The 14,027-nt window shown below is 35.8% G+C and overlaps 2 protein-coding genes across 3 annotated transcripts; one reads left to right on the top strand and one right to left on the bottom strand.

The window, feature by feature from the left end:
- Nucleotides 1–2,010: 2,010 nt before the first annotated feature.
- On the top strand, nucleotides 2,011–3,696 carry LOC104093045 (UPF0481 protein At3g47200-like). The gene has a single exon (XM_009598762.4). The coding sequence runs from the start codon at nucleotides 2,343–2,345 to the stop codon at nucleotides 3,483–3,485; it is 1,143 nt and encodes a 380-aa protein (XP_009597057.1). The 5' UTR covers nucleotides 2,011–2,342; the 3' UTR covers nucleotides 3,486–3,696.
- Nucleotides 3,697–4,610: 914 nt separating this feature from the next.
- Nucleotides 4,611–8,620, bottom strand: LOC104093044 (BRCT-containing protein 1-like). 2 transcript variants are annotated; one of them, XM_070199474.1, is made up of 7 exons: nucleotides 8,479–8,620; nucleotides 7,895–8,192; nucleotides 7,134–7,582; nucleotides 6,866–6,975; nucleotides 5,643–5,701; nucleotides 5,380–5,567; nucleotides 4,611–5,082 (listed from the first exon to the last, which is right to left on the bottom strand). In XM_070199474.1, the coding sequence occupies exons 2-7, from the start codon at nucleotides 8,085–8,087 to the stop codon at nucleotides 4,894–4,896; spliced, it is 1,188 nt and encodes a 395-aa protein (XP_070055575.1). In that variant the 5' UTR covers nucleotides 8,088–8,192; nucleotides 8,479–8,620; the 3' UTR covers nucleotides 4,611–4,893. The 2 variants fall into 2 exon arrangements, with proteins under 2 accessions (XP_070055575.1, XP_009597056.1); XM_009598761.4 differs by having other exon boundaries at nucleotides 7,134–7,591; nucleotides 8,479–8,611.
- Nucleotides 8,621–14,027: the final 5,407 nt, after the last annotated feature.

Below are 14,027 nucleotides of genomic sequence, written 5' to 3'. Positions count from 1 at the left end.
TTATGGTATTTCTGGGTCATGCAATATGAATTTGTGATTATATCTACTTTTTCGTGTATATTAGTACATGATGATTTTGTAGAATTTCTTTGACGAATGTTTATTTTATGGTGTTTCGGGGTCGTACAACGTGAATTTATGATTATAATTCTAATTTTTCGTGTGTATTTGTACATGCTGATTTTGTAGAATATTTTTAACGAACTTCGATTGACCTAAAATTTTGTAAATCAATAGGAAACGGCCTAGTAACCTATACTTATTGCTTCGCCATGACTTTCGATTTTATATTTTGGTATTTTGAGGTTATGCAACATGAATTTATGATAATATGTATTTTTTTTCTTGTATTTTTTATCCCTAAAGTAGGGTGGGCTGATATTGCAATTTAAATTACAGAGATTCATGGAGAAAGTTTGTCCACAACTAAATATAGATTTAGGATTTTAACTTATGCTTTCAAATTTAAGGTTCATATCTATATTGCACGTCAAAAGTACTAGATTCGGATGAACTCAGTGGCAAATCACTAGATCCGTCGATGTCAACAATATTAACATTTAGATGAAACTGGAAAGAATATTAGATGTTGAGTATAACACCATTTATTATTTTTGCTTTCCATCTATCTACTGGTACTTGTGATGTTGTTATTATTTCTATGATTTTTGTTGATGGTACTGAAAAATTATCTCTTTTTGTCTTCTTGAGTAGTCGAGGGTCTATCGGAAAAAATTTCTCTACATCCTTGGGTAGAGGTAAGGTCCGCGTATATACTACTCTCCCCAAACCCCACTTGTGAGATTTTACTGGGTCGTCGTCGTTGTTATTGTTGAATATAACACCATTTAACCTTCAACTGTGGTCAATAGTAAGTCAATCGTCATGAGGATAAGAATGTCTTTCACAGCTGACAATGCTTCATCCATGTCTTCTTCACATACAACGAATATTGTTTTAGATTCGTCTTTCACTTGATCTAGCCTACGTATAACCTGAGAATTTGATAAGAAATGAACATCAAATAATGCAGGGGAAAAAAATAACATACTCCATTTCGTTATTTTCAATTATCTTCATCTTAGAGAAATACACAACGTCAAGTAGAGAAAGAACTATCTTTCTAGAGAAGCATAAGACATAATAATTATAAGACTGCTGGTGTATATTATATGGCAGTAAATATTGAGTTGCTAAAGTCCAACATATTCACAAAATGAATGTTCCAGAAATGCGGAGGCTAAGATGGATGTGCGGTCATACAATATTAGATAAGATTAAAAATGACCATATTCTTCAAAAGATGCAAGTAGCACACGTTGAAAATAAAATAAGAGGAAATTATGCTTAAGATGGTTTGGTTATGTTCTACGTCGGCCTACATATGCACCGGTCCGTAGGTGTGAAACTATGGTGAGTAAAGGATGAAAGAGGACGAGGTAGACCTAAAATCACATGTAAATGAGTTGTCTCGCAAGACCTATAATTTCTTGGAATCAACACTAATTTAGTTGAAGATAGGATACAATTAAAAAAGAGTCCATATAGGTGATATCTACAAGTTGAGAATAGATTTTAGTCTTGTTAAAGAACTTCTATTACTATTATTATTATTATTATTATTATTATTATTATTATTATATGAGTTGAGCTAAACTGAAGAAGTTGGGATTCATATAACGGATCCTAACTTATTTTGGGATTGAAGCGTAATTACTATTGTTGTTGTTATTATTATTTTTTCTACTAATAGGAAGCTAAATCAATTAATTTTTTGCATCAATATATTTCAACTGAAATTATATTTTAATAATTCTCTTAACCTTTTTCTCTAATTGATTCGCTTTACTTTTCTATTTTAAAACAAAATGCCGAGTTTAAGAGAACACAACTGTAAAGCATGGCCATTGAGCAAAAAGTAAAAGGATAGAATCTGCCTTTGTTAGTGTGTTAAGTTGAGAATAAAGGCACTCTTAATGCTAAGGCTGGTCTTGTTTGACGATACCAAAATATATACAGCACTCTTCCAAAAAATACCAGTCTTGATATCAAAGAAATCTATATATATATATGCAAGGATGCTCCAACTGATTTTATCGAATATACATACATTCTCAAATGGAAGTTCTGGCAGCTGAATCCATCAGAGGTAGAGCAGACGAAGTGGCTGAATGGTTACATTCTGTCATTGATATAGATGACCCTCCTCCTAGTACAACATCAGTTAATTCAACAGTACCGCGTGAGGAGAAGTACAAAATAAGAAGAAGAATTTCAGTTACTATGAGCCCCGTGTGGTTTCCATTGGTCCAATACACCATGGAAAACCTCATCTTAGAGCCATGGAGAAGTTAAAACCGACAGCAGCAAAAAGACTACTTAAAGACAAGTTATCCATTGAGCAAGCGTACGCAAGTGTTGAACAGGACTTGGTAAGATCCAGGAATTGTTACTCTCCTAGTCATTTCGAACGTTATGCTAACGAACGTGACTGGTGTCTGATGTTGTTCCTTGACGGCTGCTTTATTATTGAATTCATCTACAGTCCGACCAGGCTGAATATGAAGAAACATGATAGAGATTTGGTGTGTCGTGACCTTTTATTGTTCGAAAATCAATTGCCTTTCCAGGTGCTAGATGTGTTAGCACGCGCATTTGGAATTGACGAGACTTCTTTGCGACTGGTAATTACTGACTGGTTCCTCTTTAAGCAAGGGTTAACAATATCCTCTTATACTATTTTTGATCGTGTAGAGTACGCTATCTTAATTACATCCCTCACGTTCCCCACTCCAGCTCCTGCTCATCTTCTTCAAAGTTTTAGAGGCCTATGGATTCCTTCTTATTTTATAGTAAAAAAAGAAGAAGAAGAAGATGATGAAGAAAAAAAAGAAGATCGTGCTATTTGTGAACCTTTATCAGTCACAGAGCTGAAGAAAATGGGTATTCACTGCAGTTGTTCAAATAACCCACGATCTCTTGACTCACCAGTCATCCAGCTTAAATCATTTGTGTTATCAGGAGAGTTGTTCCTTCCTCTACTAACTATCGACGAATGGACCAAGACCCTTTTATTAAACCTAGTTGCTTTAGAATTTTTATGCAGAGAACAAGATACAACCTTAGGGGTCTGGTCTTACTTGAATCTCATGAATATGTTGATTAAAGGAGAGGAAGATGTTAAGGAGCTGCGAGCCAGGGGCATACTCCAACTCAGATCCATTAGTAGTGACCAACAAGTGGTTGACCTGTTGAGATATATAACAGCACGTGGAGCGCCTAATCATCGAGCTTACGGGCATCTCGAACGACATATTTTTACTTACTCCAAAAGTAAAATGTTCCCTCTACGACTTCTCCTTGCTGAACTTAAGCATAGGTACTTTCGTGGTCCCTGGAGTTTTCTTGTGTTTCTTGCTGTTCTCTTCACTGTCAGTATGACTGTAATTCAGACCGTCCTCACAGGAATTCAGACTTATAAATAGACCGACTGTGCATGCGCATGTTGCCCGTCTTCACTGTCATTCTTGTTTTTGTTTGTATCTTCATTAGTTGTATTATGATTGTGGTCAAATATGGAAACCCGTTGGATGAGTTTAACTCGTCCAATGGATTTGTTAGGAGGCACTAATTAGGCCTTTTGTTTGGCATCATGTTTCCAATTGTACTTTCCATATATTCATCATATCTTCATTGTGGTTACCCGAAAAATTGATATAGTTGAATTTATACGTAGTTCTAAAGATACGTGGTATAAATTGGCACGAATCGAAAAAGTATGTAGAAAAATATCGAATATTGACAGTAAAAAAGGAATGAAATACAAACCAAACTGAGTAGAAAACGATTTATGAACAAGCAAGATCAATCAATGTACAAGGCTCACAAAAGGATAATCTCTATATGAATCTTAATAATCTTTTCAATATGGGAGTATGTAGATGCCTTTTCTTACAGAAATGATAGTCATTCTTCTTATAGTGAAGAAAATCCTACTTTAGATATAAAAAATACATAGTGGGGATCCCGTGATAGATTAGTTAATTGGCTTTTCCTTAATTCTCGCCGAGATTCTCTCCCTTAGTGCGGCTATAATGGCTCTTATCTCTTAGCTCGATCTTGATCGGACTTGGTATTGGTCGATCTCCAGATTTAGAGATCGATATTGGCTCGAGCTCGATATTGACTCGGTCTCGGTATTGGTCGGTCTCTGGCTCTTGAACTCGATAACACCACTTCACATCATAGTTCGATTTGGACCCGAGCTCGATAGTGACTTCGAGCTCAGTATTTGATCGATCCCTGAAACTTGAGCTCGGTATCCTGGTTTCAAATCTCATCTCGATATTATGAAGACGACATTCGGTCCATTACATTTCAATTTTGACTAATCATACGAAGGTCGAAACCGATTTTGACCGTATACATGTTATTAGTACAATAGAAGAATATGGTACAACAATTCCAGTGAAGACATTCTTTAGTATGCTTACAAGTTTCTTACAATATCTATTTGATCAATAAGGGTCAATTTTTATTACTTGTAAAGCAACCAGGAAGTGTTCTGCTACTTACAAAGCAAAAATACTTTCCTTACGTGTTACTATTACTTATTAATGTCTGATTTTGCTCTTTAAAATTCACCAAGAAGCAGAGGATGAGCAACATCGCTTATCTTATTTGCCAACATGAGGAAAAATGTCCATTACAACCATTTACAAATACAGACAAGATATTAGAATTTAGAAGAAATGGAAACATCTGGAGTGATTCTCCCCAACTGTTAACAAAGAGCATATAAACTATCCTAAGTTTTATTTTTCAAGTTTCCTTCCTCAGAAATATTCACATTTTTTCATATTTTATCAGATCACTTTGCTCTTTATCAGTGCATTAGAGGGACTCTGCAAATTGAGGAGCTCCTAAGTCAAGCTCTTGTTTCATTATGCAGTTCATAAACCAGTCACTGCTGAAAGTCCATATTCCCTTCTTAACTGCTGACAGTGCTTCATCCATGTCTTCTTCACATGCAACGAATATCGTTTTAGAATCGTCTTTCACTTGATGTAGTCCATGTATAACCTACGAATTTGGTAAGAAATGGCATCAAATAATGCAGGGAAAAAATGACATGCTCCATCTTCTTATTTTCAATTATTTCCATCTTGGTCGTTTTTTCTCAAGCGGAGAAAGTACAAGTTTACTCCCCTTAGTTGGCCTACCGAGTGCAAATCCAGATTAGTCGAGCGAGCCAGTAGATTTTAGATAACAGATGGTGAAAGAGAAGGAGAGTGCAAGTTTGACATGATGTTGGAAAAATATAAACGGCATTATGGATATTCTGAAGATTGCTTGCTCATTAAGCAAATATTAACTCACATTTCCTCCTGCAGATTTTACAATGGCTGATAAGGTACCAACTGGAGGATGGACATGAGCTGCAAGACATATGTCATACCCCTTGAACAGAGATTGGGGGTATGTTTTTGCTCTAAGAACTGCCCCTTTAAGCTCAGTTCTGTACTTCAGTTCGTAGTCTTCATCCCTCAAAATAAATGGCATTTCATCTGGAAAAATCAACAGGGAATGATCAACAAGTGTCGATAGTCCAATTAAGGTCAAACTTAACAGTTTTTACCCACCTATAAATTTGCCATTCCGGAAGCTTCCTTTCAACCAATTTGGTGACAGTATCCAAGCTCTGATCGCATTTCCACAAGACCAAAAACAAGAACACATGCAATCAAATTCTGGAGTCTAGCTACTTACAAGAATTTAGGTTACAAATACTGGAAACCAACAAGTAAAGCTGGGAAAAAATAACGAGATAGAAGTGAATGGCGATGTATTGTCTATATGTTTAGAAAAATAAGACAGTACATATGACATTCAAAAAAAAATCAACGGACATTTGGATAGTATCTTAACTTTTTGGCACTATAATGCATTATTTCTAGCCATGACAATCCTACATATTTTACTAAAAGCACAACAACCAAAATCATCCTATCAAAAATTTATCCTATGGATGCAGACCTAGATTTTCACATAGGTTTGGAACATTTTATGTACATTTTGCATAAAATGATCCCTAATCTCTTATTTGCACGTGCTGTGACAATTAAGATGTCCATCTTGTAGAAACTGTCCTTTTCAGAAAGGAAAGCTTAAAGTAGCCTTAAGAAAGAAAATGCTCATCTCTTAACCTGAAATCAATATCAGATGTAAACTCTAGTAATTGTATTCAGGAAATAAGCAGAGAAAACAAAGGGATGGACAATAGTCAGTACATCTTGTATTTTTAGACTTAGGGCAGTTCACCTCCACCTGAAGCGCCTAGGCTAGCAAACCAAGTAGCTATTTGATCTTGTGTTATGCTGTGTTAGAATGACAAGACTCACTCAAAAATGTAAGTTGCATATCCATCTCATCTTCTATACTTCTGAACTGGGTAACTATGGTGCATAATATACTTTTGGTATAACTATGGTGCGTAAAGTACAATATTGGTCTTTGATTTGATCGTTCCTCGTCGACTGTAGTTCACATGCCCATGGCCAGTATTGAGAGGCTTAAAACCTGGACTTACTTCTGACTACTTTGAACTAGTAGTCTAGTACCATAGCCTAATTAACACAACTCTATGCTTTTACCTTTCCTGGTTTAATTCTCCTTCAATTGATCAGTTTTGGGTTTTTCCCTCTCAATATTACTACCGATAAAGGACTACAGGTACAGGAGAACTAGCAGAAACAGTGGACAAAAAAAATTAGGAAAATAACAACTCCAAATTTATGGAGTAGTCAAGATAGATTAAAATGCCATCAGGGCTGCAGCAGCAAGCAGCACGCGTTGAGAAACTCACCCTGAGCAGAGAGCAGAGCAAAAATTCAAGGTTTTCCTCACTTTGCCTGTGACTACGTGTGTGCTTACACTTCCATCAGAAGTAACATTTCCACCAAGGTCTCCGATTATCTGCATAAGCAGCATAACTGTGCATTTAAAAGGAATAATAAATGAGAAGAATCCTCAAATAGGTGACAAAAATAGTTTACAAATTCATATTATGAAAGGGGATAAGCATCAAACAATTATTAAAGTATCTGGGAAAAAAGTAGGCAACTAGAGTATACCTTGGTCAAATTTTCTTTTTTATTATCATCAGCAATATTCATCAGCATAATTCTGTAGTTTGTCCCTCTTGAAGAAATGCCTGGGCTACTGTGACCTTTGTATGTCAAATTAACTGTTGTAGCTTCTTCAGCATTCTTTTCCAGAGAGCGGCTTGTTAATCGGTCACTAGGATTAATATCTGTCTTACATTTTCTCTTTGAAACTGCAGAGAAACTAATCCCCACATCACTTTCTAAGCTATTGTTCTTAGCATGCAAGTCACAGTCAGTTTGATGTCCTCCCTTTATTTTTTTGGATTTAACAGAAGTGTATGAGGTTTCCCAAGTCCTCTTCTTTGATCCTGATGCTGAACAAGAACATTGCTTCAGAAAAGCTTGGCTTTCGCTTTCATTGAATCCCATAGGTCCGTGCTTGCTGCTCCCAGCAGCACCATCTCCAGGTTGAAAGTCTTGACAATCTTGAAAGAAATACAGAAATGAGAATAGTGATACACATTGAAAGATCTGTAGAAGTCGCAATATGCTCTAATTTTATTTTTTGTTTCTTTCTTTTTTATGAATTCAAAGTAACTAAAAATAATGTTGATGCAGCCAGACATTTAAGGGTCATAAGATTACAAAGTTTCCTTGGAGCTAGTAATTATTTTGATGTGTGCAGGGAAGTAATTGTTGCAAGGATAAATAACTTAGCATGGAGTTAATACAAGAGGAAAAATAATGCGGTTCTGTGAATTAGCATAAGTGGTATTAGCTTCACTTACCATAGTAGTTAGAGCCGATGCTTTTAATTGCCTCATTTCTGTCCTGGGAATGGTCATTTCCCTCGGACACAGTTTCTCTTTGTTCTTGAAGAACTGGAGATTGGCAATCCTCTCCTGAAGGCTTTAAGGGGAATTTTAAATTTAGATACACTGCAGAATCGTGTAAGCTGTCCTTGTTGAAATGAGAAATCATGAGATTTGAACCACCAGGAAAATACAATGCTTTTCGAATATCAACCTTAACGGGGAGCCTGCGAGCTTTGCCTTTCGTGTCAACTTGACCAATAACTGAAAACCCCTACATATATTGCTTATTATCATAAAGTGTAGGAGCAACAGAGAAAGCATACGCATAGCCAGTATCTATGCACCTATTTGATGCAGAGGGATTATCAGAAGGTAAATACCATAATGCATTTTGATATATTTTGTTTTCGACTTGATAAAGTTCATCAAAAATATGGAACTTACCTTAAATAGCATGCTTTGGGAATCTTTTATACATATTTAGTAATGTGTTATATTCTAAAACTAGCCATGATTGGTTATAGTTCAACCCCATACAAGCATTATTGAAGGTTTACCTGCTTAAGCCAAAATCCTTCAGACTCCTTATCTCCCCAGCAAAGTACGGTTCGAACGCCCACACCTTGCAATCTTTTTCTCAGCTCCAAATAGATTAAGTGACCAATCCCCTGCAAGTCAAGGTGTTAATATTGTCCCAAGTTCCTATACCATTGAACATTATCTATTAGGAAATTTGTCAAAATTAATGCATGCTGATGTTTAAAAGTAGCAAAATATTGGGATGTTTCAAACTTTAAAAAACTTTTTGAATAGTTGTGAAGGAATTGTTGAATGAATGATGTATACCATATTATTTAAAAGTGTTAGTTATGTGTAGTCCCACATTGAAATGGGAGTAATATGTACTTTGTAGACTATAGCTATAAATAGGACCTCTTGTATTATATTGAGTATCTAATATCAATAATATATTTTCTCCCGTGCTTTCTCACATGGTATCAGAGCATTAGTGAGAAAAGATCGGTGTACGTCATTCCAGCGTTAACCGAGAAGAAAGAACTTAGTCATCGTGTAATTTTTTCGGTGGTCTAAGGCCTGTCTACATGAAAGTCACTTTCTGTCGGTGTTGTGCTAAAACCAACACCACCATGAGGTAGATCACCCTCCGACGACCGACCCCTGAAAATTTATCCGGCAAAAAAGCTGCCACGCGCCTCCACGCGCCGGCAACAACAACTTTTTCGGCAAGGGTTCCGGCTACTTTTCAGGCATTTTTTCGCGAAGCTTATTCAGGACAGTATGCTCTCCTCACAATTCCGAGCCTACCCATCTAATTCAAATCAAATTCTAACCACTATTATATTTTTCCGACGTGAACAATGACCTTTCCGGCCATTTTTTAAAAATATTTCTTCAGGACAGCTTGCTCGCAAGGGAATTCCGAATCTATCCATCCTGGTTAGGACAAATTCCGATAACTTTATAATTTTTTGGCGAGCTACAGTGTTTTCCAGTGTGAAGAGTGTTTCCAGTGTAAAATAGTTTTCTGTTTTCTGCTGTAAGCAGTGTTTTCTCAGCTATTTCTTCAGTTTTTCCACATGAGTTACTTATTTCCACTATTTCAAGTTAACACTACTACTACAAATTGTAGCGATATGGGAATCGATACTTTGAATAGTCGGATGGTTTCTTTAGCAGATTATATTGAGTTCCTTCAGTACAAAGCATGTAAGCAGACATCTTCTGAGATAGCTTTTGTTGTTCAAACAGGTAATAGCGTGACTTGTTTCTCCCAATCTTCATCCTCTGAGTTTTGGGTCATTGATTCAGGTGCATCAGATCATATTTCTCGTAACAAATCTCTTTTCACTACTATTTCGTATTCTCAATCTCTTCCAAGAGTCACAATGGCCAATGGGTCTCAAACCATGGCAACTGCAATAGGTCAAGCAAGCTCACTTCCTTCCTTACCTTTAGATTCAGTCATTTATGTTCCCAATAGTCCTTTTAATCTCATAGTTGTTAGTCGCTTAGCCAAATCACTTAAATGCACTATTTTATTTCTTGATGACCATGTTATTATACAGGAACGTAGTACGGTCAGATCATTGGTACCGGGCGTAAATCAAACGGACTTTATTACCTTATCCTTGCTAAATCACATGGACTCATATCTTATCTTCCTTCAACAACTTGTACTGTTACTGATTCACCAGATTTATTACATAAACGGTTGGGACATCCCAGTTTGTCAAAACTTCAGAAAATGGTATCAGGTTTATCTCACTTGTCAGCTCTAGAATGTGAGTCATGTTAGCTCGGTAAGCATACTCGCTCCCATTTTCCTCGGCGTCTTGATAATCGAGCAGAGTCACCTTTTACTTTAGTCCATTCAGATGTTTGGGGTCCTAGTCGGGTCAGTTCCACCTTGGGATTCCGCTACTTTGTCAGTTTCATTGATGATTATTCCAGGTGCACTTGGATATTTTTGATAAAAAATTGATCTGAGCTATTTTCTATTTTCCAGACCTTCCTCGTTGAAATTCAATATCAATTTGGGGTTTCTATTCGCACATTTCGTAGTGATAATGCCCGAGAGTATTTGTCTTCCCTATTTCAGCAGTTTATGAAATCTCATGGGATTATTCATAAAATATTTTGTCCGTACACATCTCAACAAAATGGGGTAGCTGAAAGAAAGAATAGACATCTTATTGAAACTGCTCGTACCCTACTCATACAATCTCATGCTCCGTATCATTTTTGGGGGGATGCAGTTCTTACATCTTTCTATCTTATTAATCGTATGCCATCTTCAGCTATCCAGAACAAAATTTCATTCTCTGTCATGTTTCCCTACTTACCTTTGTTCTCTCTTCCACCCCATATCTTTGGAAGCACTTGTTTTGTCCATAACATTACTCTAGGAACAGATAAGTTAGCTCCTCGTGCTCTTAAGTGCGTATTTCTGGGTTACTCGAGAACACAAAAGGGGTATCGATGCTACTCTCCTAACCTCCAGCGGTACCTTATGTCCGCTGATGTTACCTTCTTTGAAACCTAATCATACTTCACAGATTCAGGTCATAACTTAGATATTTCTGAGGTACTACCAGTTTCATCTTTTGGAGATTCGGTCACTATCTCCCATTCATCTTCCTCTACATCTCCAGCTCCACCACCTACAGCTCCAGTTGTAACTCCACCACCTATAGCTCCAGTTCCACCACCTGCAGCTCCAGTTGTAGCTCCACCACCTATAGCCCCAGTTCCTCCACATAATCTAGTTCAACCTTCTGCAACTCCACCACTCTTGACTTATCATCGTCGTCCACATCCAACATCATGCCCAGGTGATTCACGCCCCGCATCAGATTCTGCACCTACTGCGGGCTTGTCTCCTCTTAGTCAACCAATTGTACTCCGCAAAGGTGTACAATCCACACTTAATCCTAATCCCCACTATGTCGGTTTAAGTTATCATCATTTGTCGTCACCTCATTATGCGTTTATATCTTCTTTGTCCACTATTTCTATCCCTAAGTCTACAGGTGAGGCACTATCTCATCCAGGATGGCGACAGGCTATGATTGACGAGATGTCTGCTTTACATGCGAGTGTTACTTGGGAGCTTGTTCCTCTTCTTGCAGGTAAGTCTACTTTTGGTTGTCGTTGGGTTTATGCAATCAAAGTCGGCCCGGATGACCAGGTTGATCGGCTTAAGGCTAGTCTTGTTGCAAAAGGATATACTCAGATTTTTGGGCTTGATTATATTGATATTTTCTCTCCCGTGGCTAAAGTAGCATTCGTTCGTCTCTTTTTGTCCCTGGTTGTTGTACGTCATTGGCCTCTTTATCACTTAGACATTAAGAATATTTTTCTCCATGGTGATCTTGAGGAAGAAGTTTATATGGAGCAACCACCTAATTTTGTTGCTCAGGGAGAGTTTAATAGTTGTGTGTGCAGATTACGCAGGTCACTATATGGTTTGAAACAGTCCCCTCGAGCTTGGTTTGGTAAGTTCAGCACAATTATTCAGGAGTTCGGCATGACTCGTAGTGAGGCTGATCACTCTGTGTTTTATCGGCATTCTACTCCTAATCTGTGTATTTATCTAGTGGTTTATATTGATGATATTGTTATTACTGGCAATAATCAGGATGGTATTACTAATCTGAAGCAGCATCTCTTTTAGCACTTCCAGACTAAGGATCTGGGCAGATTGAAGTATTTTCTAGGTATTAAGGTTGCTCAGTCTAGCTCAGGTATTGTTATTTCACAGCGGATATACATGTATATATAGTATGTCTTAAGATATATATATATACACACACTATACTATATATATACATAGTATATAAGTCATATTTGATAGTATACATCTTAAGATATACTATATATACATCTTAAGATATATATAATATATATAGTAAGATGTATATATATTATAGTATAGTATAGTATATACTATATATACAACTTAAGATATATAAGCTATATTCGATATATTCGATATACATACATATATATATATATATATATATATATATATATATATATATATATATATATATATATATATATATATATATATATATATATATATATATATATACTATACTATACTATAATATATATACATCTTACTATATATAAGCTATATTCGATTTATATACTATATATACATCTTAAGATATACTATATATACATGTATATCTACTATAATATGCTATATATATATATCTAGTATATCTAGTATACTATGTATATATAGTATATCTTAAGATGTATATATAGTATAGTATAGTATATATATAAGCTTATATATATATGTATATCGAATATAGCTTATATATCTTATGAGATATATATATAGTATAGACTATAGTATAGTATAAATATAAGCTTATATATATATATATATATATATATATATATATATATATATATATATATATATATATATATGTATGTATGTATGTATGTATGTATATGTATATCGAATATAGTTTATATATCTTAAGTTGTATATATAGTAATTTATATACTATACTATACTATACTATACTATACTATATTATACTATATGTATAGCTTAAAATATATAAAAAGACAAAAATATTATAAAGAGATATTCAAATCAATGCGTTATATTTTTATTATAGCATTAAAAATCATGGCAATATCTTTCTTAGTCTTCCTCTCCCCTATGGAATGAACACAACAAGGTGCTAATACCACCATTGAGAAGAAAAAGAAACTAATCAAGATGTGCCAAAATACAAGTTACATATTAATTTACATGGTATCTCTTACAAATTTCATAAATCCTTCAAGGTCCAGAGGAATTTCTGTTGGTGGTGGCGGAAATGAAGCTTGGTCATCACCGCTTCCAGGCGAAGCATCATCCTCCGCAAGTTCAGCTAGCATTTCTTCGTAAGCTTCGTCTACCTCTGGTTGTGATTCAGCAAGTCCAAAATTTCTTCTTTCCGAACGGATCCAATCTCTGAAAAGTACTGATTTTTCCAAGCTCTCCCTCATAGACGCTCTATAATCACCGAGTTGAAGTCTTGCTTGACTGAAAGCGCTCTCTGATGCCACTGTTGAATCTTGAATAGTTAAAATATCTCGGGCCATCCTTGAAAGAATCGGAAAGTATTTTTCTTTGTCCTTCCACCATTCCAAAATATTAAAGGAGCCGTCGGAATTCACTTCCTCAATTCACTGTGACAAATAAACTTCAAGCTCATTTAGTTGTGAAAAATCACTAGTACTAGAACCTTGAGAACCCCTGAACCCTGCCCAAGCACTAAGTACTCTTACTCCCGCAGTTCTTTTAGATGATTGAGAACTAGAAGAAGAAGGAGTTGGAACATTTGGTCTAGCATGATCTAATGCAACTTGATAAGCATTATAAATAGTTTGAACATTTATTTTAATTGAGGCTATTGCGTCAGAAAGTTTAGACAACTCCTCATCTTCAAGTGCTAAACCATAATAAACAGTTTCATACCAAAATTGAGGAACTCCTAATTTCATAGTAGGATTTAACAATGCAACAATACCATAAATAGGGGGAATAGGGAAAAAATATTTTTAAAACTTT

Source organism: Nicotiana tomentosiformis, chromosome 4, assembly GCF_000390325.3.
Source record: "Nicotiana tomentosiformis chromosome 4, ASM39032v3, whole genome shotgun sequence".
Taxonomy (NCBI): domain Eukaryota; kingdom Viridiplantae; phylum Streptophyta; class Magnoliopsida; order Solanales; family Solanaceae; genus Nicotiana; species Nicotiana tomentosiformis.
Note: the sequence above shows the minus strand (reverse complement) of the source record. Positions and strands in the feature narration are given on the sequence as shown.